Source organism: Maylandia zebra, linkage group LG12, assembly GCF_041146795.1.
Source record: "Maylandia zebra isolate NMK-2024a linkage group LG12, Mzebra_GT3a, whole genome shotgun sequence".
NCBI classification, from domain to species: Eukaryota; Metazoa; Chordata; class Actinopteri; order Cichliformes; family Cichlidae; genus Maylandia; species Maylandia zebra.
Window position 1 is genome coordinate 24471817 of NC_135178.1, and position 27118 is coordinate 24498934.

A 27118-nucleotide genomic window follows, 5' to 3' on the forward strand; every position below is an offset into this window, starting at 1 on the left:
GTGGTAGAGCAGGTCATCTACTGATCGGAAGGTTGGTGGTTCGCTTCCCCTAGTCTGCATGCCAAATATCCTTGGGCAAGATACTAACCCGAAATTGCTCTCCGATGCATTCATCGGAGTATGAATGTGTGTGAATGTCAGTTGTGCTTGTGCGAATGGGTGTGAATGGGTGAATGCACAAGTTGTGTAAAGCGCTTTGAGTGCTCAGAAGAGTAGAAAAGCGCTATATAAGAACTAGTCCATTTACCATTTAATATAAACAGCTATGTTTTCATAGCTTTCATGTTTTGCTGGTTGTTGTTTTTTTACTTTAACAATATCTGAAGATTATTCAGTGAATAACATCTTTGACCTGAGTTGGAATGAATCAACCACAAGGGTTTGTTGCCATGCAAAAATGGCTAATTATAGTGCTGGGATAAAGTATTTGTCCCTGTCTTTGATTTTTTTAATGTTTGTCTGACTGGCATGTTTCTGATAATTAAAGAATTTGTATTATTAGACAAAGATAACCTAAGCAAATACAACATTTTTTTTATGTGATGATTTCATTTGTTAAGGGAAAAAAGCTATCCAAACTTTCCTGGTCTTGTGTGATAAAAGTAATTAGACCCCCCTTTAAATCACTAATTAAAAATGTAATCACATTTTTCTAGGCGACATCTATCAGCCTGAAAGGGGTTACAAAAGTATTTGTAAGCCTTTGGAACACTAGCAAACCACACTGAGAGCCATTATCCACAAATAGAGAAAACTTCCCAGGAGTGACCGGCAATGTTCCCTCTAATTTTTCACATGTCTGAGCGAACACACAAACTCCCTGAGCGGTCCCTTGGACCACTGTGAGCGACATCAGACGTGGGCACTGTGGTCACTCCAGCATCGAATCCATCCAAGTTACATGGTTTATTAAAATAATCAAATTACAGCATTTATGTACTTTTAATTAACTGCTTTAGCCCACTTACAATGAAAATGTAAAAAAAATCTAGTCATTGACCTGTGCAGTATGTTAACACTATTGGAAGTAAAAATAACTTGAACTCCAATTTTGAAAACACAACTTTCTTTCTTTTTTAAAAAAAGCTCTGACTTGTATTATGAGTCTGTGGTCTGGGAGAGAGTCTGTAACTCTCTGTCTGCAAAATATAGTATATAATGACCAATGCTGGGCAATTAATTATATAGTTACTTCTTCAAAAAAGTAACTCAGTTTGGCAAACAACAAGGTTTTTTGCAGCTATTTTTTAAATGCAGCCAAGGCATTTTTAAATAAACATTTCAAACTATTTACAGAACAATCAGCTGTTCTGCATCAAATCTGATGCCACACAAATTATTTGTGCCACTCCAAAAAATAATTTCTGTCCACTATGAGATAAAGGAGAACAACAGCCTGATACCTGCAGGCCTGACAACAGGAGATATATCACTCCTGTAACACCTGTAACATTCAGCAGTCGCCTCATTGTTCTGACACACACACAACAACACTATACTACACTCTAACTACACAAGATTTGTGCTAAACGTCGAAAATCTCTCACATCTCAAAACTTCCCCCCGTTTCTTAACAACTAGATGCCACGTTGCCATATCATTTTTTGATTGGTCGACATGGTACTTTTTTGGACGAATAGGAAAGGGAGAGGGGGGTGGAGTTTGTTTTTGCTCACACTCTTTCCAGCGTTTTCCTTATAAAACACAGTTTTTACCGTTTATACCCGCAGTAAATATAAGCAACGATAGTATTCAGGAAGAAAACCAAACATTGAATATTTTTTTAATCACAACTGGGGCTGCCACAAACGATTATTTTGATAGTCGACTAGTCACCGATTATTTTTGTGATTAGTCGACTAATCAGAGCATGCATCCATTGGACGTAAAACCTACAGCTTACTGCACAAGCATGCATCTGCTCTCATATAACTATCATTAGCTTACAGCTTTAAGTGTGTAAGGTATGTGCTAACTAAAAATAAAGACAAGATGATAGTTTATTAAATTTTAATGAAATTTGCAGATTGTTTCGGTGAAGTTTAATAAACTCCTTGCTATCTAAAATATAACAGGACACCGGAGTATATTCTCGAGCATCTCACACTTCTGATAATCAGTTGTCTGCTTGACGTTTATACAGCTGTGTAAAAACTACACAGCAAATCCAGCATGTCCAAATTAACACTGTTGGATTTGATTTCAACACTATTAAAGTGTCTATATGGGTCCACACCAGAGAGTGTTAATTTAACTCTTTTTCGAGAGTTGGTACGTTAACTCTGATTTAGTGTTAAACACCAAATCTGTCTGGAGTTGATAATTTAACACTTGGTGTTAAGAGTTTATATATTAACTCTCAAAGAGGATTTTAGTTTAACTACGTAAGAGTTATCTTCTAATTCATTCTAAAAAGCGGGAATTTTACTGTTCTGAACTTCTAGAAATTTCTTTTGGAAATAAACATTTACTAAAAAGATGCAATGGTTTTTGAAAAACATTTATTCTGAACTGTGCACCACAATTTCAAAACATTTTCTGAAAGATGTAACAGTATACATGTTCTCACTTTCATTAGAATTTTGTTTATCAAAAGGTCTGACATGGTAAATGCAAATAACAGCATTCTCATCACTTATTTCTTCAATACAATATGCATGTCCTTCATTCATCCCTTTGTGGAACTTCAACGCACTTCTGCTCTCCCCCATATTCCATCTTCACAAGCATATCCTGTGCGGAGATTGAATAAAAATTAGTTGACACTAATTAATGGCACAAATAATCCAGTAAACAATTGCAGCACAGTAAAAAAAAAAAAAAAGGAATCCTTTTTGAGCCATTACTTGTGTAAAGTATTTTCCCAAAAGACAAGGACACAGGCAACAGGTAATACTGAACTAAATGTAAAACCTCAACCTTTTTCATTTTTACCTAAACCGTGTGCACAAAACTCTGGAGGGATCTATGCTAACGTAGAACCCAGTCAGGACGTCTGCTACTGCTGTTTGCTTGTTTTGTTTTGTTTTTTATGGGCGATCGTTTTCAGGCTTCAAGTAGCACCATTATACCAACATTTCACATTCTACACATTGTTTTAGGTGTATTTGACCAAAGGTTTGACTGAAAATTCACATGCAAGCTTTTTTTCAAGGCTGTGGTATTTGCCCGCAAACAATACCTTTCAGCTAGCTAAAACAGAATATTATGCTATCACCGAGCAACATGGCTAATGCCTTTCACACAGCTTTGTATCAACTCCAAAGAGCCACAGAAGTAAAAGCTCATAATAATAATTGAAACAATCTTTGAAAAAATGACTTACCAAGCATGGCAAACAACTCAAATATGTAGAGCAAAATGTTCTGAAACGGCTTCACTTCAGCTTCGATTGGAGCCGTGCTGGGGGCGGAGTCTGTGAATTTACTCTATTGGTGTCATAGCCCCTGTCGGAGTTCAGAGTTAAGAGGTCAAGAGTTAATGTTTCCATTGTAACACCTCCAGATTTGACATAGAAACACTCATTTTTAACACTCGATTTTAACTACTATCATTTTACACCTCAGAGTTACATTAAAAGAATGTGACTCTGCTTAGAGTAAAATTAACTCTACTTTTGCAAGAAGACTATTAACACCAAAACATTTAACACTTTTGAATTTGCTATGTATAACTTTAATCTCAGCCAAACCGATTTACTCAGGAACAAATAAAATACTAAAAAAAGCCAAACAATAACATTTTTAAGTTATCTAAGTGACTTATATATATTTAACCTGAGTAGCGAAAGACGGTGGTGGGTTTGAAAAAGATTTGCCGGGAGTCCGGTGTTCTCACAGGCTCTAGTGAGCCTTGCCCCCGGCTAGCTATCGAGCTAGTGGGTAACAGACGTCTCCAAAAACGTCGGAGCACTTTTGAAAATATGTGGTGTCTTGATAAACTGAGCAGATATTTGAGGTTTATACAGTTACATTCTCGCCTGAAAATATGTTAAACGTTTAATTTTGTGACCCAGAAAGAATAATAAGACTAATATTAAAACAAACTAGCTGCCGCCATTGTTGGAAACTGAGCTGGACTGCGCTATGAATTCTCGGACACTGCTTCTTCTTCGGGGTTTAACGGCAGCTGGCATCCTTGTACATGCAGTGCTGCCATCTTCTGTTTCAGTCCGTTATTACACTCTTAATTCCTACTACTTATTCCTGCGTCTTTTGTGATCTTACAAAGCTTCAAATGACGGGTCGACTATTAAATCAGTCGTCGACGATTTTGATAGTCGACGTAATCGTGACTAGTCGACTAATCGTGGCGGCCCTAATCACAACTCTGGTTTTACGTGGCCTATCAACACAATTTAAAAACTGGTATAAAGTCCACACTTTTTCCGTCAGTTGTTCCGTCTGTCCTGCTCACATCTCCAATGGTTGTACACGTCATTAACGTGGCTTCACTCCACATCAGCCACGCCGCTGTGCTCGCTAAAACACCGGTGTCGGCACATAAGGATGCTGTCATAGCCTGTCAACCACATTGATTAGCTGCATATATACGAATGTGAATCGCATCATTGGCTGGACTATGGGATAAGGTGGCATCATTCTAATCCCATACGGGAGCAGCCAGTCACTTACTGACTAACACTGCAAAACAGAATTGTTAAAAGTATTAATTTTAATTTCAATGCAGGTTAGATTTTTTTCTTTTGTGCACAACACAGATTTCCTGTGCGCAGAGACCGTGCCAGCAGTGCGCAATTGCGCACGTGCGCTGCTTAGAGGGAACATTGGTGACCGGTCTATCAGCATTACTCCAAGACCTCATCGGCAACTCCTCCAAGAGGTCACAAAAGAACCCAGAACAACATTTAAAAAACTGCAGGCCCCACTTGTCTCAGTAAAGTCAAAGTTCATGATTCAGCAGTCAGAAAGAGACTGGGCAAAACTGGCATCCATGGGAGAGTTCCAATGAGAAATTTACTGGTGGCCATAAACAATACCAGGGTTCGTTTCACATTTCCCAAAAAATATCTTGATGATCCCCAAGACTTTTGGGAAAAATATTCTGTGGACTAATGAGACAAAAGTTGAACTTTTTGGAAAGTTTTTGTCCAGTTGTATTTTGCCTAAAACTAGTACAGGATTTTTTCATGATAAAGTTCATTCAGAGCTATGGGCATTATGTATTTCCTCGGGCTATCTTTGTCTAATATTAAAATCAGCTTGGTGATCTGAAACGTTTAAGTGTGACAAATATTAAAAAAAAACTAAGAAATCAGGATGTTGGCAAATACTTTTTCACAGCAATGGAAGTACTGGGCAAAAAGTTGAAGAAGATTTAAACACTGTGTAGTATAATATATTTTAAAAAAATATTGTGTTCAAAGCCTCTTTTTGGTGTACAAAATGCAATATTAGAGAGATCAAGGCTTCTGCTTGTGTTGTGTGATTGTATTCATTTGTCCATTAATGTGAGTGGATCCACACTGCTTGCTTGCTTTTTTGTGTGTAGGCGTGGATTCATTGTAGTTCATTTATTTTACCCCATTCCCATTTACACAGAGACAAGAGGCTTGGTACTGTACATTACACAATGATCAATCACAGAATGAGTGGACTCCTCCTGTCTCCTACTTGTTTTTGTTTTGGTGTCAATGACCTTTCAGTACATTAATTAATTTAATCTTGAAAGCTTTTTTTTTGTTCTTACTTATAAGAAGTACCCAAAAACAATGTTGGCTGCGTAGTCAGGCTGTATACTGTTGATTTTAAGGAGACAAGGTAATATTTTTCTTTTTTGATCAAGAAGCTGCTGAATTTGTGCGGAAATAAATTGTTTAATTTTAATAGCATTTTAACCTGGAAAGGCTTGGACTGTTTGTTTTGTGAAACTTATTACTGATTACAAGTTTGTCTTTATTTTCTCACACAATTCAAGTTGCATTGCCTTGTTTTATCTTCCTTTTTATGTTTCTTTCTGTAGATCACCAACCGCTACATCTATGATACAGTCTTACTGCTGGCCAATACCTTCCACAGAAAGTTGGAGGACAGGAAATGGCACAGCATGGCCAGTCTGAGCTGCATCAGGAAGAACTCCAAACCATGGCAGGGAGGCAAGAGTATGCTGGATACTGTCAAAAAGGTATAAAATGGTGAAGAAATTCACACTGTGTTTTTTCCTCTCAAGGCTTACAGGAAGGTGCTTCACCAAGTGTGCAAGCATAATGTGTACTTGGCTGCTCTGGTGAGTCTACCTGAGTATACACAGATGTAGGCACAGAGGTAAGCTGGTTGTTGTTCTGCAAGCAAGCATCCTCAGTTCATACAGTAAGAACTTTTCATATGTGGTTAAAGACTTGTGAACCTTTTTTAGGGAGCCTACTTGCAACTTATTCTGTTCACTTCATTTCGCAATGTCTTAAACACATCAATTACCATTAATGAGAAGTTCACGCAGTAATGCAGTGCATGTGTCACAGGAGTGCAAGCAGAGACAGTGAAGATGGTGATTATTGGTGAAAATAAACAATAGCTTCCTGACAGGTTGAAACAACCAGAATGGCTAATAATTAGTATGCTAATTTGAGATTAATGGTGCGTGAGGTACGATACATTTAAGACATTAATATGGAGTCAGTACCTACAGCTTCCTGTGGCTTTTAGTCAAGAAAACAACTATATCCTATTAAATCTGATCCCAGTTTAATAAGATCCAGAGATTTGTTTACTGCTAACTACTTCACAAATACAGCCAGCTGTCCAATGTTTGTATCAATTCAATTCAATTCAATTTTATTTATATAGCGCCAAATCACAACAAAAGTCACCTCAAGGTGTATCCACTTAGATTATCAGTGTATCAGTCTGAAAGGTGTCAAAAAGCATTCATAACCCTTTAGAACTCTAGCAAACCACGGTGAGAGCCGTATACTGTTATATGAATGGCAGACAGACCTCGCCATAGAACACCTGTTCTATCACAGAATAAGCCTACGTGTTGCAACATCCAATTCAGTTTCCATAAAACATTGTATTTTCTTTCCAATATTAAAATCATTCATATGAGCTGTTCGCACTAAAGTAAAAAGCACCATCACTTCATGCGGATACCCTTTCGGCGCCAGCTGTGGTCGCAAGGTTGGAGCCGAACAAAAACACCCTGATAATGACTGTGTTTAGTCTGTTCCTTCCCATTCCATGCAAGGCCACCTGGGTTGGCTGGAAAACTGTTTACTTAGCATACCAGGGCGAAGGACACTGTCTCAGCTGAACTCTGGACACGCACACACATATGTATACACTGATATGCACACACTAATTCTCCCTCCCTTTCCAAACGCCTTCGATGCTTGTTCCCTCCTGAGCCCGCGCTGGAATGGTAGCGCTGGGCAGGATGGCTGCTGTGTTTGCTTCGGATTACTCCTCACCCCCCACCCGACCCTGTGGCTTGTCACGTGTTCCATAATGTTGTACTGTGGACATTTATGTGTTTTTTTTGTGCAGAGAAGTTTTTTTGTTTCCTATTCTCATGCTGTCCTCCCAGGAGCCCAGCATGAGTAGAGGTCTCTTTTTTTCCTCTTGTACTTTCCCATTGTAGTGTATATTTCAGTGGTTTTTTTCTGTAACGCTACCGATCTCCGACCTGTATCCCCATGTGATGTCTGTGTTGTGTGTGTAAGGTCCGGGGGGGATGGGGGTCCTATTTCACTTCAGGGCAACCTGCACGTGGCGAATAAAACCTTGATTGATTGAAATCTGTGGCATGTTAGTTCAGATAGTTGTGCAGTCAGTGAAGAGCAGAATAGATCTAGGCTCCTAAACTTATAGCCAGCTTGAACACAGAGTTTGTCTTTAACTGTGTTTGCATTAATTCAGAGTAAGTCAGGACGCAGTTCAACAAAAAAACGAACCAATCCAGTTTAAGATGAGTCACATGCTGAGGTTAATAAACAGCTTTTGTATTTACAACTGATGGGTTTTCAAATCCAACACCATTGCACCCAAATGTGCAACTTTAAAACCATACAGACATACATATAAAACCTTACAGACTGATTCGAATGCAGAAATGAAACAGATTCAGATTCACATGCTATAAAAGTAGCATATCACTAGGTGCTAAGACGAAATACAAATTAGTGCACAGCACTCAATAATAGACTTGCTCTCTTAAAACATAAAAAGAGCAGTAAGGCACCACAGTTTTTTATTGCAATACCTTCACCAGAATATAAAAAAGGCATATTACACTGTCATTATGTATATAAAAAACAGAGCCTAACCATTTGTTTAACAAGCTAAAAAAGTGTTTGCTGTTTTCTGACATTGTCCATATTTCATTAGCATTCATTTCCCAATGGCTATGAGTATAAAACCCTCCAAATTCTGCTCCTGAGTTGAATGCTTGATCAATTTCATTGTGCAGAAGAGGGTCATCAAAAATGTTTAGACCAAATCTATTGTGTGATACACCCTGTGAACCCTGTGTTCAACTCCTACAGGAGAAAAGAGGAGCACAGTTTCTGCATGCTGAATATCAATTTCTTTTTAATCTGTGTCCATCACACGATCCCCCATCTCTCACGCAGGCTGTGACAGTCTGCATATTCATTCACTGGAGATTTTTTCAGTAGCCCTAGTGTGTGTTGAAGCATGGACAGCCCAGACTGTAAATTCTTGACTGTTTTGTCTTCATCAAAACATTGGCATTTACTCATGTCCTGAAGTGCTTTTGGATTTAGACCATCAGTTTTTTAACATTTAGAAATTATGAGGTACCAGACACACTAGATCAGCATGAAGTATCCCACACTGTAGGCATCTGCAATTTATACATTCGGATGCTGTGCTAAGAATAATGTTTTGGACATGGATCCCAAGGGTTGCCAATGAGCTGTGTCCACTGCAACTCCACACCCCCCTGGCATCTCAATGCTTTTTACTATCAGTGCTGCCTGCATTTCCTTCTCACATTTGAAATCTCTGCGTTATTTCATAATATTTCAGTATTTGCGGTGTCACTGTCTTTGCCAGATACATTTATTTATTTGTTTATTTGTTATTAATGAGCACAATTCCTGGCTTTTTATTCAAAATTTTACTATCCCAAGGACAGCCAGGAAAATATTTCTGTTATTTTTTTTTAAACAATCCATCTATTTCATCACTCTCCTGCAGTATGCACATATGTGTGTATATGCCAGTTTGAAGAAAATAAATCTTTGTTTAAATAATCATCCATCCATCCAGCCAGCCAGAAAGTACTTGGCGAGAAACCACACAACCCCTACAAACACAGGGAGAACAAACTTCACAGAGTTTACATGTCCCCTGCCAGATGGTGTATTCAAACCCAGGATAATATTAATCATAGTAATAATAATGATAACAGCAATAATAATAATAGTAGCACTGTTGCCTCACAGCATGAAGGTCCTGAGTTAGACGCCATCATCTGGCCTGGGGCCTTTCTCTGTAGGGTTTGCATGTTCTTCCCATGTTTGTGTGGGTTGCATGTTTGCACTTACTGTTAATTGGTGATTCTAAATTGCTCAGGTGTGAATGTAAGTGTGAATCTTCATCTGTCTCTCTGACTTAGTCCTGTGTCTATCACAAGTTTAAGACAGGTTGACTGAATTGTTGACCTGTCCAGGGTGTATTCTGCATCTTGTCCTATAGTAGCTGGGATAATAATAATAATAATAATAATAATAATAATAATAATAATAATAATAATAATAGAGATGGACCGATCCGATATTACGTATCGGTATCGGTCCGATACTGACCTAAATTACTGGATCGGATATCGGAGAAAAATAAAAAATGTAATCCGATCCATTAAATATCACGAAAGCACCTCACAAAACTTGCAACACGCCGTAACTCACCTCAGAACGTTAGCACGTCGGAGCAGTATGCATCACGTGATAGAGCGGCTGTGGCATGTAGGACCTGTCGGTGGTCTAGATAGCATGTGGAGCTTCGCTAGCAACCCGGCATTTCATCTCCGACAAAGTTATCCCCGAGAGAAGTAAAGCAAGTGTGTAAGTCCATCTCTGAATGTAAAGCATTCCTGCGTTAAGCTTAACAAGCGACTGCCTCTCCTGCTGCTACTTCAATCATGAAACTGCTTAACGATCAGCTGATCAGCTTTTCTGTCGTGAGTCCGTGTCTCTAGTTTGCTTTTGGCCCACTTTGCACCAGAAAGAGGAAACCAGCGGCTGAACAACAGCAGCACGTTTAAGCTTGATAAGCTGTTGTTAGAATTTATTTAATATTTCTTTCTACACCAGGATCTTTTTCTACGTAGCTGACGCTGGTAACTGTGCAGGGGCGGATCTAGCAAAGTTTAGCCAGGGGGGCCGACAGGGCATTAACAGGGAAAAGGGGGCACAAAGACATACTTTTCTTTCTTATTCTCATTTAAAATGTCTAGCTTTTAATAAATAATTATCTGACACCCAAAGTTTTAATTTGATGTAAAATGAATAGAAGTCAATTACTGTATATAGTAACTATTAAGTCTAATATATATACCCTAGTAAGCTATAGTACTTTTTCCTTTGGGAAGGTACCATCTGTGCAGTCTGCAATTTTGTTGAAGAAAGATGTTGAATCTATTTAATATTTCTTGAAAAATAATTGATTTCTGTGCATTTTTTTTCACACTGCATCAAATTAAGGTTGATTACGTCGATTAAGCATCATGAGGTGGAGTGTGAGGGGTGGTTCCCCATTTTTTATTTACTTATTTTTGTTGCTGGGAGTTGGAACCCTATTAGTTAGGTTGCTTAATATTTACGCTAAGTACTCTTTAAAATACCAGAATAGGGAGGATGGTGTAGGTTTAAGTTTATTAGATTGATCAGTATTGCTGAACTATGAAACATTTTTTTTGCATACAGGTATAACAGATTAGCTTTAGTGTAGTTGTTGTTTTAAACTTGAGTATGAACTTATACAAAATGCAGCAAGATATTAAAAAAAACCAAGTTTTGTTGATTAAAAAACACTATATCGGATTCATATCGGTATCGGCAGATATCCAAATTTATGATATCGGTATCGGACATAAAAAAGTGGTATCGTGCCATCTCTAAATAATAATAATAATAATAATAATAATAATAATAATAATAATAATAATAAATGTTATGAATCAATCTCTTTCAAAAAAAATCAAATGATATTTATCCTTCTTTTTGAAACAACAACAACTAATCTGCAATTCAAGACACCTTTTTACAGCTCTTATTTTTCCTTGGCTGAAACAGCAAGATGTAGTCATAGCTAAATTGACTAATACGTTAGAGTCACCTGTAACTGAAGAATGCGAATGGATAAGGTTCTGAAAAAAACTCTGTCTTAACTTTTATATTGTTCTGATCACAGAGAGATCAATTTTTTTATCAATAAATCTAATGATAGCTTTCTACCTTTGTCCTGAGTACACCTTAGACACAAAGTGATCGTGCATTCAAAGGACTGCATGAACAAAGTAAATCCACCAGTCGGCAATTTCTTCTCAGTTCCTGCATATTTGGCTTTTGGCAGGTAGAGGACTTCATTCTGCAGTTGTGATTTTAGGAATCTCAACATTTCACCTTGAGTTTACGCGTGGGTTTGGCAACACTTTCATCACTGTTAAATCCAATTGGATCAATGCCCCCTGTTTTGATATCAATAATAAAAAAAAATACTCCAGGGATGACAGTTTGACTGAATGATGAAGCCAAGTGAAATGCTAATTTAGGATTAGTGTCAGACAATAATAAATGCAGCGCAATGGCTTTCATATCTATCTCTGCACTTCACCTTGCGATCAGGCTGGGGTTTGGCAACACTTTCATCAGCCAGCCCCGGCTGCTAAACCAACCTTGATGACTGTCTCAGCAGAGCTCTGTTAAAGAGCCCTAAGCAGTAATAGAGTTGATTTCAACAGCCTGGCATCAGTTCCATTTCGCACTGTATCAGCAGTGTTCTTTACTTGCTGTGCGTGGCTGTGTGTTTAATCAGTGTTTTGGTATGTGGGGCCAATAGGGTAATGATAAATACTAATTTGCAGGTGTTGATGAGGAGCTCTATTGATGTTGTTGTCTGGTGTTCATTGACAAACTCAGAGTGGAGAATAAATGCTGCTGTTACACCTGAAGTGCGTGTTGTGTTTGTGCTTAGAAGACTATGTATTGCCTGCTACATTTTCACCTTTGAATCTCTGCGACATAAACTGTTAAGGTTTAGGACTCATTTTAAAATTTTATTGATTACTTTAAAGGCATTGTAAGGCCTGTGACCCAGCCCCTACATCTTCTGCAGCACCTGGGAGACTGTTTTCAAATCTAGGCTTAACGATTCTCAATTTATTTTTGCTGTTATTATAACACACATACGCTGTTACTTTCATCTTAGTTCTGTCAAGCATCCAAAAATTAAAAAGTCTTTTTTTTTTTCATTTCGCTGTTATTTTATTTCTCTTCTTAGACTTAATAAAACATCTTTTCCATCCAGGTTCTCCTAAATGACTATTAAGGGCTCAGTTTCAACCTCAGCTGTTGATGCAGAGATGTAAACATGCAATATACTGAGTGTGCGTCTAAGTACGTGCACTCATCCCAGGTGAATAAAATATTTACATAGATTAGTAATCCCAATAGCACATTACCATATCTTATGAAGTGCCATAGACATACTAATATAACTAGTTGTTCTTCAAAGCATATCAGCATTAGGGGTATGCACGCTTATGACAGACACACATATACATCTGGTGTGTTTGAGTACAGAAAGAGAGATATTACTGCAAATTCTCAGAATATTATTTACAAAAATTGGGAAGACTGTCACTATTCTATAACTCAGACATCAGATATCAAATAAGGAGGGTTCAATAAAAAGAGATTACTTGAAAGAATTGAACTTGGTTTATTTAGATAGAGATATTAATGTATATGGCGATTACACTCCGCCGATCAGCCGTGAAAGGATTTATTGCAGGACCCCCGGGAGTCTAGACACTGGTGATGGTGAAGATGAAAAGCTCTGACTGAGGTGTCAGTGAGGTGAAGTTGGGGATGAGGTGGGTTGCATGAATGAGAGTCTGAAAGCGAGAATGACGGAGAGCAAAGATTTAAACTATGCAAACTGGAGGCTGATCGCCCCAAAGAAGACGGGTAAAAAGACGATTGGACTAGAATGATGATGTCAGTATTGAGATTGACAGCTGGGAAAAGTGAAAGTGATGTAGAAAACAGAAAAGCAGCCTAACACCCTGTAGAGCAGGCAGATGAGTGAATATTGATCTTCCTTATTGAAATTAACCATAAGCGCATTTATTTGACTTTCCTAAAATATAAACAGTTGTTGCTTTCATCAGTTCAAATCATTGTAACTTCTATCCTGACAAACATCAACAGAAGCTGAAGTTTTCCCACTGAATATATGACAGCAGCATGAGACAACGGCATGCCCTTTCAGTCCTTCTCCAGCGTCTGACAGTTGCACAAATTTATCCGCGTGGCGAAACCACAGTAACTTGAATAATTATCCCTAAAAATGACACGAGGTATGACATTGGCCTGTCTGCAGACTCGCAGTTTATACGCTACAGATTAATAATGCTCTGGTCCATTCACCGAAGGTTACTAAAGTGTATGTAGGTGAAATGGAATGTTTATTCTTTTGCTATCACAGTAACTGAGAAAGTAATGCCTCCATGATGAGAAAAAAAAATCACAAGAGACCACCTGTATTATGTATCACTGTCAAATGTCACACACAATACCTACGACTGTGATAATATGAATGTGAATGTGATGTAAAAATCATACGTGTCTCGGTTTCGCTGTGTACAGTTACCATCACTTTTTTTTTTTGCTGAAAAAACTGTTAGTTTTCTAAGATTTGTAGGGAGAAGTGACAAAACAAAAGCTGACATCATTATAGTGATGAAAATCACAATAATAATTACAGTAATTTTGACGATAACAACAATAATTGTAAGATAAACCAAAAATAACACATCCTAAATCTTTTCCTTGCAGTTCGGGGTGAGCGGCCTGACCAGTTTCTTGGAGTTCACTGACAACGGCACTAACCCCAACATCTTCTTTGAAATCTTGGGCACAAATTATGGAGAAGATAGAGGACGGGGAGTCAGTAGGGTAAGTAGTTAAAACAGAACCTCTGTGTGGCGTTCTACTGTGGGTGAAGGGAGGATAATTTCTTCAAATGCGTAGAGTAGATTTGCATAATTCCTGGATTTACTGGGGAATTCCATTGCACCTAGTCTCTAAATGGTGTCTCATATTTACACAGGTATTTCTTCATTTTGCATGTCACCCCTGTAGCAGCATAGTCCAGCTGCTCTTTCATATTTATACCTGTATTCTCTCTTTCTCTGTCTTTCTTTTTTTCTTTCTTTCCCAAGCCATTAACGTCTTGAACAGAACAAATGATTTTTTTGTGTTTTCATTTTTTATGTTTTCTGTCCACCCGTCGGGTAAAGCCTGAGCACTGCAGCTCGCCTCCCCTTCAATAAAGCATGGTGTTAATTGGATTCATTAGAAGCATCTTCAAATGCTATCTGGTAATGATACGTGCATAATGAATTTTAACAGGCATCATAAAAGACAGCCATGCACGCACATATTCATAACATTGTTTGTTCATGGATTGTGTGCAAGTGTGTGGTTGTGGGTGTATGTGTGCACTTAGTTGTGTTTTGCAGGCTATATTAAAAAAAAGATGTTGTACATTCAAATCTCTGATTTTTATTATTAAGATGATCTATACGTCTGTGGTAAAGAATACACTTCTGTGAAAAACCGCTGATAAATAAATTACTACTTAAATTACTTGTTTTATGCATAATACTGATAACTTTCTACTGGACAGTGCTGTGAAGGTTCTCAGTCATCCAGGTCATCGTAGTCTAAGGAGCTTGGAAAGAAAAGCGTCTGGACTTCTGTGAGTTGCTTGAAGACGTTCTCAGTCCATGTTCTTGTTTCCAATACACTTACAGAAACAGGACACAAAAATGATGTCCTCAGACACGTATGCACAGTGCGTCTGTCTTCACAGATAACAGTGATCTGTGATTATGGATAATGTGGTGAGGCACCAACATAACACAGCATGCCATCACAGACAAAATTAATCTTTAAAGCACAGGATAATTACATTAAGGCACAATTCCCTAATCGCAGAGCATAATTACTTCTTAGGGAATTCAAGCACTTGTTATACAGTATTCCTGCCACAGTCTCCCTTAATTCTCTGAACATTTGTTCATTTGTCATAGGGATTCAATTAAATTCATACATGGCCAGTGTGTACGGCTGGAAATATAGTGAAATATACTGAAATATTCACTCAGAAACAGAAAAAGAAAGCTAGAGGAAAGTCCTGCTGGAACCTTTTTATGTATATAAATCCACGGAGAAGAAAAACTAGAAAAGAAATTAATATCCTGGTATATCAGCAGAAAAAGAACTATCACCAATACATCAGCCATTCAATTAGTTGTAGTCCCTGAATGCAAATGTGGGTACGTTGCAGAAGTTTCACCAATGCATGCTGATTGCAATGAAAACCAAGAGCTGTTATTTTTCCTTTCTCCTCTGCATTGTGTGCTTACCAAAAAAAGCTAAGAAAGAATATACTTAATTGAAATATACTTAATATTATGAAAGCTATCTGGTTCTCTCACTCAAGTCATTTTTTTTCTTTTGTACTGTGTGCTTAAGTGATACATAGGTCTTGTTTTATTTGCAAAGTAAAATGTACAGCATGTAAAATAAAGTAACTTAAATCAGTCTAAATCAAAAGATTTATTTTTTTTTAAAGAAGAAAAGTTGACCTTACTGCATAATTTTCTAAATTTCTAAAATATGTAGACCAAGCCAATAACTGTTATGTGTTAGGTGCACATATACTACAAAAATTTATAATAATAAAAAAATGATTGCAAAAAAAAATACTGTAATAAAAATATATATTTGTCACCAACATCCAATTTTTTTATCATGGTTAAAAAACTGAGCCATCAGAAAGGAAAGCTGGAAGAAAAAGGCTCGCACTCTATAATTTTCAAAGAAATAATAATGGCAAAGTAAAAAACAGCAGTGAAATAAAAGGAACAGAAACAGTTTCTTTCATTTGTATGAATTACTGATAAAGTTCCTCAGTTTCATAGACTCTGGGTCATTTACACTTCAGAGCAAACAGAGAGAAGGAAGCTTTTGTATAAGCTTTGTCATATGTTTGCTGAAAAGAAAATTCTTGAAACTCAAATAAACCCACGTGTTCTGTTCACTGCTGAAATGTTGTAACATATTTATTTAACCACCCCTGAGGTCTGGTGACCCGTGTTACAGAAGTGTAAACAAATAAAGGGACCACATTCCTTATAGAAACTTTTGATCCGTTATTTATAAATTGCTTTGTGGTTATCTTGTATTTTAACATAGGTGGTGAAGTCACATGACATTTCCCATAAAAAAATGAAAAAAAAAAAAGTCTAAGTCTGGAACCAAACGCAATTACCATTGGTTATATTCCTGCATAAATTATAGATCATCTCCCTTCTCACACTTCATCTTTAGAACATATATATTAATCATGCCATATGAAGTTTAATGTGTTTTTCTTGTACCTGACTACAGTTCTGCATTAAAGCTTTCTCTGTTTTTGACAAGTCCTCAAAAAGCCCAGCTAAATTGCAATCAATGTTATTGTGTGCCTTTTTGACCTAACCGGACCATTAACAATACATGCTTATTCCCCTAATTATAGTAATACCACTGGTTTCATGTGAGCATACCACTTAACCTGACCTTTCTTTTCTGTTCTTCCTCACGGTTTCTCTTTGAGCTTTCCTAGGCCTGCTCACAGTTTCATTAATAACTTTTGGGGTTTTTTGTTATTGTTGTTTTTTACTTAATTAATGTATTCTTCTGAGCGCCTTTCTCTTTTACGACTTCCTCCTTCTTCATCTCCCTGTTAGATTCTTCTTCACCAATCCGCTTTGACTTTATCCCCATCATACTTCACACAGATGCATACAGCTATCGAGCGATAATAATAGTAGCAAATACCTGAGATCCGTCATAATTATTACCACTACACTGTGGTAGAATTGGATTTTTGCTCCATTACCTTCGGTTTCTATACACAGAGCCTATATATCTCTCTATATATACATATACAGGCATGTCAGGCTCCACTGATCTCTTACAGAGAGGCGACAAGACTGCCATGTGTAATTGCTTCGTTAGCTATCAGCTACATCTTAAATGACTTCAGAGAGAAAAACGGCATCGAGTACTTTAAAACAGCCACAATAAAAAAAAAGGCTTGTGGCTAACTGAGGAGATAAGAAGGAAGGAGGTTTAGATTTGAAGAAAAGAGAGATAAAATGAAACAAGCTGAACAGCACAAGAGACAGCTAGAAAGGAGATAGATGACCTAATCCTTTCAGATCCCATGCAAGCGATAGAAACAGCAGCTCAGGTCATAATAGAGTCACAATCATTACATTCTTACTCTCACATATGCCCATGGTCTCCTTCCACTCACACACGGGCTCATATTCTCCATCTTTTGGAGGAGAGATTGAAACGTTCTCCCTCTTTATGCAAATCAATGGCCTGCAAACTGCAGTGTTCCTAAATTGAGGTCACTTCAATTATCATCTCCAGTCTTATTTGACATATGTGGTAAATTATGTTAAGTGACTTCAGAGAGTCATGGGACCCTGGGAGCCTTTTCACAGTCCCGCCACCATGTGAAAAACATTCCCCACCATTACATGTTTTGAATGATTGAAAGACATTTTTCTTTTATGCGATCTCTTAATGCGCGCACAAGCTCAAATACCCTTAATAGCTGCAGTCACTTGGGAACACATGCAAGCCCATTCACACGTGCATTTGCATAAATCTTCTGACATGTTTGAAAATGTTCAGTTAACTCTTTTTCTTTTTGCATAACAATTTATGTCAGTCTGCATGACCATAAATGCGTGACACAGAGAGGGAGACGCAGAGTTTCCTCTCGTTTAGCACATAAACACACAGAGAGATTCTGCTATAGAAACAAAGCCAGAAACTGAGTTCCAGACAGGGTTAATTACTGTTAAAATTTGAGAAATCCAAGCCACAGTGACACACAAAGCTGTTTTTCACCAGCACTCCACAGACATATGAATTAACCTTTGGATCAGGATGCAACAAAAGCTTCTATGTAGTTTTTTAAAGGGACAACAATGGTGAATTTTTATTCTGAACACATGTCCCAGATATATTTTTACTTCAATACCACTACAGTAAGCAGAAAAATGTCAGACAAAATTGAGCACTGTCTTGTGTTTCCTTTCAATAACACACCTGTTATTGGCTCACAGACTAATATCCTGTGGTTTGTCTCTGTTTTGATGTTGGCAGTGCACTGTCCCAACAGGATCCTCCATATATCTGCTGAAATAGCTTTTTACTGAATTCAGAGCCTAAACTAATGTTACCTGACTTATCACCTTTTTTTCTAACCAGCATTAAGTGTTGTTTAACATGTCATGAAATGGTTCACCCGAAGAGAAAAAAATGCATATATATAAATAAAGGGACATCCCCGAGGAAGATTGAGGTAGTATTTTTTTTTTTTTAATAAATAGGCATTTGTAGCTCAGCTGAGACAAAACTGAAATCCCAAGACCTACAGGCCAGATAAAGATTCCTGATAACATCAAATACATTATAGCTGATAACACAGAAATAGGCATATTAAAATGTTTAATTAATTTGGATTATTCATGCACAGCATGTTGAGCAGCGCTTCAGATTATCTGTGATTATGGAACATATCTGAGAGGCAACAGCCCTCAAGGGCAAGTTACCAAGCTCTATGGATGAGGGCTAATACCACTGAAACTGACTGTCAATGGTATATGAAAAGGTCCAGGGTGAGACAAATAAGGTAATGGTAAAACACAGAGAGAGGTTAGAGTGATTGATCTGAAAAAAAGACATTTTGACTGGCTCGTGAAGTAAAGTAAAATTTTATAAATAAGCTACAGAAAGCTGGTCTGGTTGGAAACATGCAGTGTTATGGTAATTGAAGAATGGAAGACAGTGATAGACAAAAATGTCTCCAAGGAGAAAAATCTCTATTTTCCTCATTTTTTTCCATCTTATTAAGTAGATTTGCATGACTCTTCATTCACCATGCCCCCCACCTCCAGGCCAGGTGGGAGATTGCAGAAAGGATGGAAAGAGGAAGCTGTAAAAGATGCATGAGTGAAAGAAAGATGGAAAAGGGCATGGAAACAGGAGAGATAGACATAGGAGCAGAGTGGAGAGAGAGGGAGAGACAGAGAGACAAGAGGATGTCATTGATTTATCCTGCTTGCAGGTTCCTACATCTCCACTTCTCTGGTTCTCTCAACTGTTAGCATTGTGCATATGCATCCATGCACTTGTGTATGGCTTCCTTTGCCTTGTGTAATGTTCTTGCATGTTGCTGAGGCTGTATTGTAGTGTGGGATGACAGAACCTGGATAAGTAACAGAAAACAAAGTTGCAATTTCACAAAAGATCTTTAGTATCTATGTTTCAGGCGCCACTAGTGAACAACCAAACTTTTTCAGCATTAATGAAGTTAGAATTTAGTACAACAACATTGAACAATCATTCAGATGAGATTCATAGATGTAGTGAAGGAGGACATGCACACAGTTGGTGTGACAGAAGGCATCTGTACAACCACAGTGAGTGTTTGGTCCATGTTGCCAGTAATAAGTCTTACCCATTCCTGGTTGGTGTTGGAATCTGACAAGGCTGCCCTGTGCACTTTTGCTGATTCCGTCCATAAGTTTTATGGACAGAATTTCTAGGCACAGCCAAGTGTTGTCACCTCTGTTTTTGTGATGGAAATGAGAATTAGCACCTCCAAGTCTGAGTGCATGGTTCTCAGCTGAAATATGGAGAAGTGTCTGCTCAAATTTAGGGACAAGTTCCTGCTCCAAGTGGAGGAGTTTAAGCATCTCGGGATCTTAATCACAAGTGAAGAGAGATGGGAGTGGGAGATTGACTGACAGTTTGGTGTCGTGTCTGGAGCAACTCTTGACCAATCGTTGTAACAAATTAGAAAGCTGAGCATGAAAGCGATGGTGTCAGTTTATTGGTTAATCCACATTCCTATCCTATCCTATGGCTACGCGCTCTGGATTGTGTCCAAATGAGATCGCAGAGACAAGCAAATGAGCTTCCCCAGATAGGGTGAGGAGTTTGATCAATCGGGAGGGACTCAGAGTACAGCCACTACTCCTCCACATCAAAAGGAACAGGTCGAGATGGTCAAGGTCTCTGAATAGGATAAATTCTGGGTGCCTCCTAGATGAGAGGTTCTGGGCATGTCGTACCAGGAAGAGGTTGTGGGTCAGACACAGGACATGCTGGAGAGATTACATCTCTTGGTTGACTTGGGATCGCTCAGTACCCTCTGGATGAGCTGCTACCCTTGTGACTCAGATCTTGATAAATGGTAGAAAATAAAGAGATGTAAAATTTTTGCAGATATTTTTAACATATGAAGATACATTAAAAACACGGGAATTAAGAGAATTTAAAAATATGTAATTCAAATGAACATTTATATTTCAAGGCTTAACATTTCATCCCTAATCGCCTGGCTCTTATGTAAAATTGGCCGTTATGTACAAAGATTTTATTACAGCAAAGTGTTTATGTACTCAGATCCCAGTAAGTGGTACAAAATAACATAACAAATAGACTTTAGTTATTTCTGATTAAAAAAGATGTATGACATATTGTGAGAGGGAAGTTAAAATAACCTGGTCAGTACATAATTTGCAATGAAAAGACATCAGAAGCCCAAAATAGTAGAAGTACAAGCACAGTAGAACAATAACAAATTGTGAATGAGTACATGCAGATGACGGGGAAAAAAACAAAACATGTTACTTTAACACGGAGTAAGCTTACTATTAATAGTGATAAGCTCAGTGATAGCATACACCATCTGATCTGCGAGGTGTCAGTCAAACATACTTGGTAAAATGTCAAAGTATCCATTCAAGTCCTCAGTCCTATCACATTATTCTGTCCATTTCCAGTGTGGTCAGGGCAAGAGCACACCAGATTATTTTTTTTCAACCTTTGTGGTAACAGCTTTTACCCTTGTGAACTCATGAATACTAGAGTATTTGCAGGCTTCCTCTGTGGGACTGATTGATGTCTTCCATTTGTTTTAGCTGGAAGGTCGTGTCAGTCAAGAGTTAACACACATGCACTGACCAGCAAGTTATAATCCGGGTGACCACAGCACAGTGGACACTGGATGCTAACTGAAGCTGACGAAGTGCCTCTGGTGTCCATGGATCAGTCTACGTTTGGCAGCGCATATGAATATTATCTGTGTGTGTGCTTGTGACTGAACAGCAGAAAACATAGAGAGAGGCAGAATGAAGAGCCGGGTGGAGAAAAAGAACAGAATCAGATAAGTGAGGCGAACAAATGTGAAAATACAGAGGAGAGGGAAACAGCATTTTTAACTATTACTTGCTGTCAAACAAACCCCATTGGGAACTTCATTGTGGTGCCAAACAAAAACATCCGTTGTGCAAACAGTATGGGTAACACCAAACACTAGCCCGACAGCCACTCTTCTTCTTTTCTGTTTGTTGAGACAAGCCAGGAGAAGTTTTATTCCCCAGGTACTCAACTGTCAATCCTGTCTCATGTCTCCTCCAAGGCAGATTCTGTGCTGTGACATAGGGAATCTGAGCATAAGCACACTGATTTTTAAGAAAATGCCGCAACTGTAATAGGTGGCTGCATATACTGAGGTTCCGCTGTGTATTATCATTTAAAGAATTTGGGAGCATGATGTACTGAAGCGGCTCCCTGAATTTTAAGGAAAGACAGAAAGACAGAAAGTGAGCACAAAAGAAGGGATAAAAGAACAGCAGTGTTATTGTGTGTGCATTATAAAAGTTTTACATTCTGCACCATACCTATTTCTGGAATACTGCAGGCACTATTGTCTCTATAAACCCTTACCCCTGAAGGAAAAAAAAACATGCAAAGGAGTACTGAAAAAAAGACAGAATTAAATATCTCTGATGTCAGAACCCTTCACCCAACCCTATCCTCTTTATTTCCATTCTGCTGTAGTAAAATATGAAATTGTCTTGTCTCCGCATGAGCTTGAATTGCCCCTATTTAAAACATACGAGCCTACAAGACCAAACATAAGAGTCTTTGGTCTTGCAAAGGGGCAAGATATATATATATATATATATATATATATATATATATATATATATATATTAAATAAACTATAAGCAGCTATACATCTTTAAATTTATTAGCTTACAGAAGAAAAAGTAAATAGAAGACTTTAGATTAGTTGTGTTATTCTACAGTGTACTGCAATACTCTATATATTCTTTATCCATTCTTTATGTCTTTTGCACATAGTCGGGCTGCATGTGCACCAGTGCCACCGAGGTACAGAGATCACTGTCAAATCGTGGATGTTATGTTATTAATATAAGGCATATAGCAGTGAGAGGGGAAGAAAAGGTTAGACTGATGTGCCTGGGTGGATGGAAGAATAACGGCTCAGCGAGGTGTGAGTAACATATAAAATTGTGAAAGGATAAGAGGATGGTTATATGAACGAAGGAGAAAAAGGAAACAAGAAGCAGCCCTGTTTTGCCCTCAAGCTAATGTTTTTTAAGCCAGAGAGATGTATGGATAGATGAGTATGGAGAGAGAGTGATGGATGGACAGCAGAGAAGTGGAGTAGGGAAATGAGGTGGGTTATCAGTCCTTGGGTTAATCTTTGCTATGTAGTGGATGGATGGATTGATGGATGGATAAATGGATTGACAGGATCAGGAGGAGACATAAGTGAGGAGGCCTAATTGCCTGTGACCTGGTTGTAAACATAGCACAAGTAAGGTGACAGCTGAGAATGACTGAGAGATCATTAGCAAAGAAGTGAAGGTGATTGATCAGTGGGATCTGACACCAGGTTTGTTTCCTTGTCTTAAGCATACAGTGGATTTCTGAATAGTGGCAACTGGTGCTAGAGGGGGTGGAGATCTCATGTAGAAAAATACGTTTTTACAATAATTTTTTTTAAATAAATAACAGACTTTTGTATGCCTACCTAAAAATAGTGACATTGGAAATAAACGTAATATAGTACACAAATTGGCTACACGGTCATTCAATCATTCAAATTAACTATGGCCTTGATTAGCAGCACACAATGGTGAAAACGAATAGCAAGGCACAGCCTGAAATTGAGTTGTATAAGGAGGACCTGCGGCAAACTGGACTAGTGTATTGATGTGGAATACCATTACCTAACATTACCTTATTTCACCATGAAATTGGCAAATTTCCCATAAACTTTCCACATTTTCTTCAAGCTAAATCTGTGCTGGCTCTGTGACAAATATTACTGCTGGCACCAGCAGAAGCAGAGGCTGCTGCAGTGATGGAACTGATGAAGGAGTTATATGAACTGATGGAACCTATCAGCACATCAGTCTTACACAGTTCTGGCTTCAACATCCTGTTCTTAACTACATTATCCCGCAAGAGATATTGCTTCTATTTAAAATGAGCACCCTCTATGATCAGTTTTAGTCACAATTTCACCACCAAAAAGTTTTATTTTTCTTCTGTAATTTTGCCCCTGTTTATTAGTTTATTGGTTAATATGTTTACACATAAATTTAAAGGCACTCAAACGCTGTATAGAGAGTTTTACAAGAGTAGCTACATGACTTCTTTCATTATAATGTTGCACCATTTATTCCCATTTTATTCATGATTTTCAGCACTCACTGGGCACTTTATTAGGTATTAGGTACTGGTCAACAGCTTGTCAACAAAAATATCCAGTCAGCCAATCACCTAGCAGTAACTCAATGCTTTCTTGTCTCTACAGCTCATCTATCTTGTTAAACCAAAGGTTTGTTTGAGCAGTATTTGATAAATCACCTTATCTAAAATTCAGCAAATTTATCGGAATATATATCTCACACTATGCCATACTTTGGTCTTAATAAATAACAAGGTCTTTTTCACTAGTTTTTAAAAGCAATGGCAGTTTCATCAATTTTTAGATAAAATTCATATTTTGGAGATTAACATTATGGATTTGTAGCCAGTAAATAGTATCAATATGGACCAATGTCTGTGAGGAATGGCTCGAGCAGGTTGTTGAATCTAGCCCACAAAGACAGTAGTAAAGTACTAAGACTAAGAATTAAGAAATGAGCTAACAAGTATATGCCCTGTGTGTGTGTGTGTGTGTATGTGTATATATATATATATATATATATATATATATATATATATATATATATGTATATGTATATATGTATATGTATATATGTATATGTATATGTATATATATATATATATGTGTATATATATATATATATATATATATATATATATATATATATATATATGTGTATATATGTATGTATATGTGTATATATATATATATGTATATGTATATATATATATATATATATGTATATATATTAGGGGTGCAACGATACACAAAATTCACCGTTCGGTTCGATACTTTGGTGTCACGGTTCGATATTTTTTCGATACAAAAAAAATGTTCATGCCTTTTTAATTTGTCATTTATTAAAATTATAAATATATATTTTAATTCAAAAGTACAGTTTTTAAATTTAACCCTAACCCTTGTGCGTGTTTTTTATTTTGACAGCGAATGCGCACCTGCGGACCACTTATGTGCAGCCCTGGTTATTTAGCTCGTCATATTGCAGCCACAGAAATTCTTTTGTCCATGAAACCATAAAGCTTCTTTTTGCCTTACAGTCTGATTTGTCATAACTTCTCCGTTTTGCAGTAAGCTTTTCTTTGGCTGTCACTTCTTCACCCTGACCTGTCTTATTTGGCTCAGCAGAACTGAAATATAAATCCTGCTGCTTTTACACACGCACTCACATAAGCTCAGCGATTCTCTGCGCGATCAACCTCTCACATGTTTAAGCTTGCTGCGGGAGATTTCACTTGTCATGTTTGCATAGTAAGCTAACGATTAATAAGACGATGTCAGAGGAATTGGTGCACAAATTATCATCACTCACAGATCAGTGCTGTCGCTCTCTATACACAGTTCGCACGATTGCAAAGTGAAAGCAAAAACCAAGCGCAAATTCAAACGCGATTTCAATATGTCACATATTGACAGTGGCTCACCGATGCCAATGACATAATTACCCAGCTACATTTCCGAAAGAATGCAAAAGCATTGACATATTTTTCCTTCCTACAATAGCCAGACTGGAAAAATCGCTAGCCCCGGGACGTTGGGCTAGCGATATTGCAAGCCCTGTATCTGATTGAGGAATCACTCATCTTTGGAAAAGAGAGTTTATTACAGAGAAATGTCTCTTTCCAAAATAAAAGCTATACTATCCGCTTCTTCTGGGCTATATTCTCAGCAGCATAAGGAGAATCATGTGCTAACAGCTGTCTAAATGACTCGGCTAAAGTTAGTAGCATGCTTGTTGTTTTTGTCTTTGCACTAGGATGATGTCGGCGTAAATGTGCAGTCATATTCGTTGTGTTCCCACTAGTGCTTTCAGGTTAATCTCATTGAAATGACCTTAACGCCACAACACGGCAAATCTCCGTTAACGAGCTACCGCCGATCGCCCCGTGCATGGGGCTAGACGGCCAACACATTAACGAGCTAACTGCGCTAACACACTAGTTCCCACCCATGTAATTGAGCATTGCATGGCACATCCAACATACTGTTTTACTTTAGTCCATGACTCACTTACCTTCAGGGTCATACGTCACATGAAAACCAAAATAATTCCAAACGCCAGATCTGAATGAGGGTGGGGGAGGTCCATGTTGCAAGGAGAGCTTAACTTCTGTCTTGCTAGCTTGCCCTGCGCTCTTCCTTCTGACTATGCTGTCTGTGTTGAGCGCTCAGTGGATCTGCGCTCGACAGTGCAGCCTAGGCGGAGTAGTCGAACGCAGATTCACTGAGCGCTCAACACAGACAGCATCATCAGAAGGAAAGTTGATAAAATAAATTACAAATGTTGTATTGTTCGATACATATGCGTACCGAACCGAAAGCACTGTATCGAACGGTTCAATATCGATACGAATATCGTTGCACCCCTAATATATATGTATCTATCTTGTTAATATGTCTAATGACAATATAATACTCTATTTATATTCGTCTTAAGAAATTAAATTAATTTCTCTTCATCTTCATTCATCTTCATACTCTTCATCTTCATTTTTAGATACCCCTGACTTCAGTCTTTGGCATACACAGGCAGAAACTACCAGAGGACTGAAAAACACAATGGTATCATTGGTTGATAATCTCTGAGTAAATCACCACATGCCTACAGTAGATCTTCTCATAGGCTTGATAAGCAAAGACAAGAAGGATTTATGGTGTGCCTGTTCCAGTTTGTGTGTATGTGTCTGTGTTGTTGCACATTATAAAGGGATTATAGTGGGGGCTGGGGGTGGGCAGATTTGTATTGGTTTGATATGCCATCATTCTTTCGCTTCCTCTTCTTCTAACTCTTGTCAGGCTGTTCTCTCTCATTTCATTTCAATGCACCTCCTTTCATTTTATTCCATGCCACACATTCTTTTTTGTTTACAATACAGTCCTTTAAGAACTTAGAGTACCTCAATTAGATAAGGTGTGACTGTCCACACCATTCCCTTGGTCAGACTATCTGTAATCTTCAGTGTGAATGTATGTAAAAACTACCTGTTACCGTACTGTGCCACAGTGTGTGTAATAAAAAAACCCCATCAGAAAGCAGTGCAGAAGTCAGCTTTCATCCAAAAGAAGAGCTTTTAGACATCCTTGTAAAAGCCTGCAGGACTATTCATGAATACTGAATACTAAAGAAATTGAAAAAAAGCCTAAGAGAGTTCCCTCAACTCTAAGGGCAGAAAATGAAACCAAAACCAATGAGACCACAACATACTGGTGATTGACATATTTCAAAGTAGTTAATACATTAGAGGATCAGCTAAACTACT

At 37.9% G+C, this 27118-nt stretch overlaps 1 protein-coding gene and 1 long non-coding RNA gene across 5 annotated transcripts in view; one reads left to right on the plus strand and one right to left on the minus strand.

Moving 5' to 3' along the window:
* The window catches only part of grid2 (glutamate receptor, ionotropic, delta 2), a 558936-nt gene that overhangs the window by 394460 nt on the left and 137358 nt on the right, over positions 1-27118 (plus strand). For all 4 annotated transcript variants that reach the window (XM_004547245.5, XM_004547246.6, XM_076890935.1 and 1 more), the window contains exons 7-8: positions 5983-6144; positions 14045-14164. In XM_004547245.5, coding sequence (XP_004547302.1) covers positions 5983-6144; positions 14045-14164 — 282 coding nt within the window. The remainder of the gene's footprint in view (positions 1-5982; positions 6145-14044; positions 14165-27118) is intronic.
* LOC143421358 (uncharacterized) lies at positions 19451-26049 on the minus strand. The gene is made up of 3 exons (XR_013100997.1): positions 25873-26049; positions 19803-20529; positions 19451-19550 (listed from the first exon to the last, which is right to left on the minus strand). It is a non-coding gene; the product is annotated as an uncharacterized LOC143421358 (long non-coding RNA).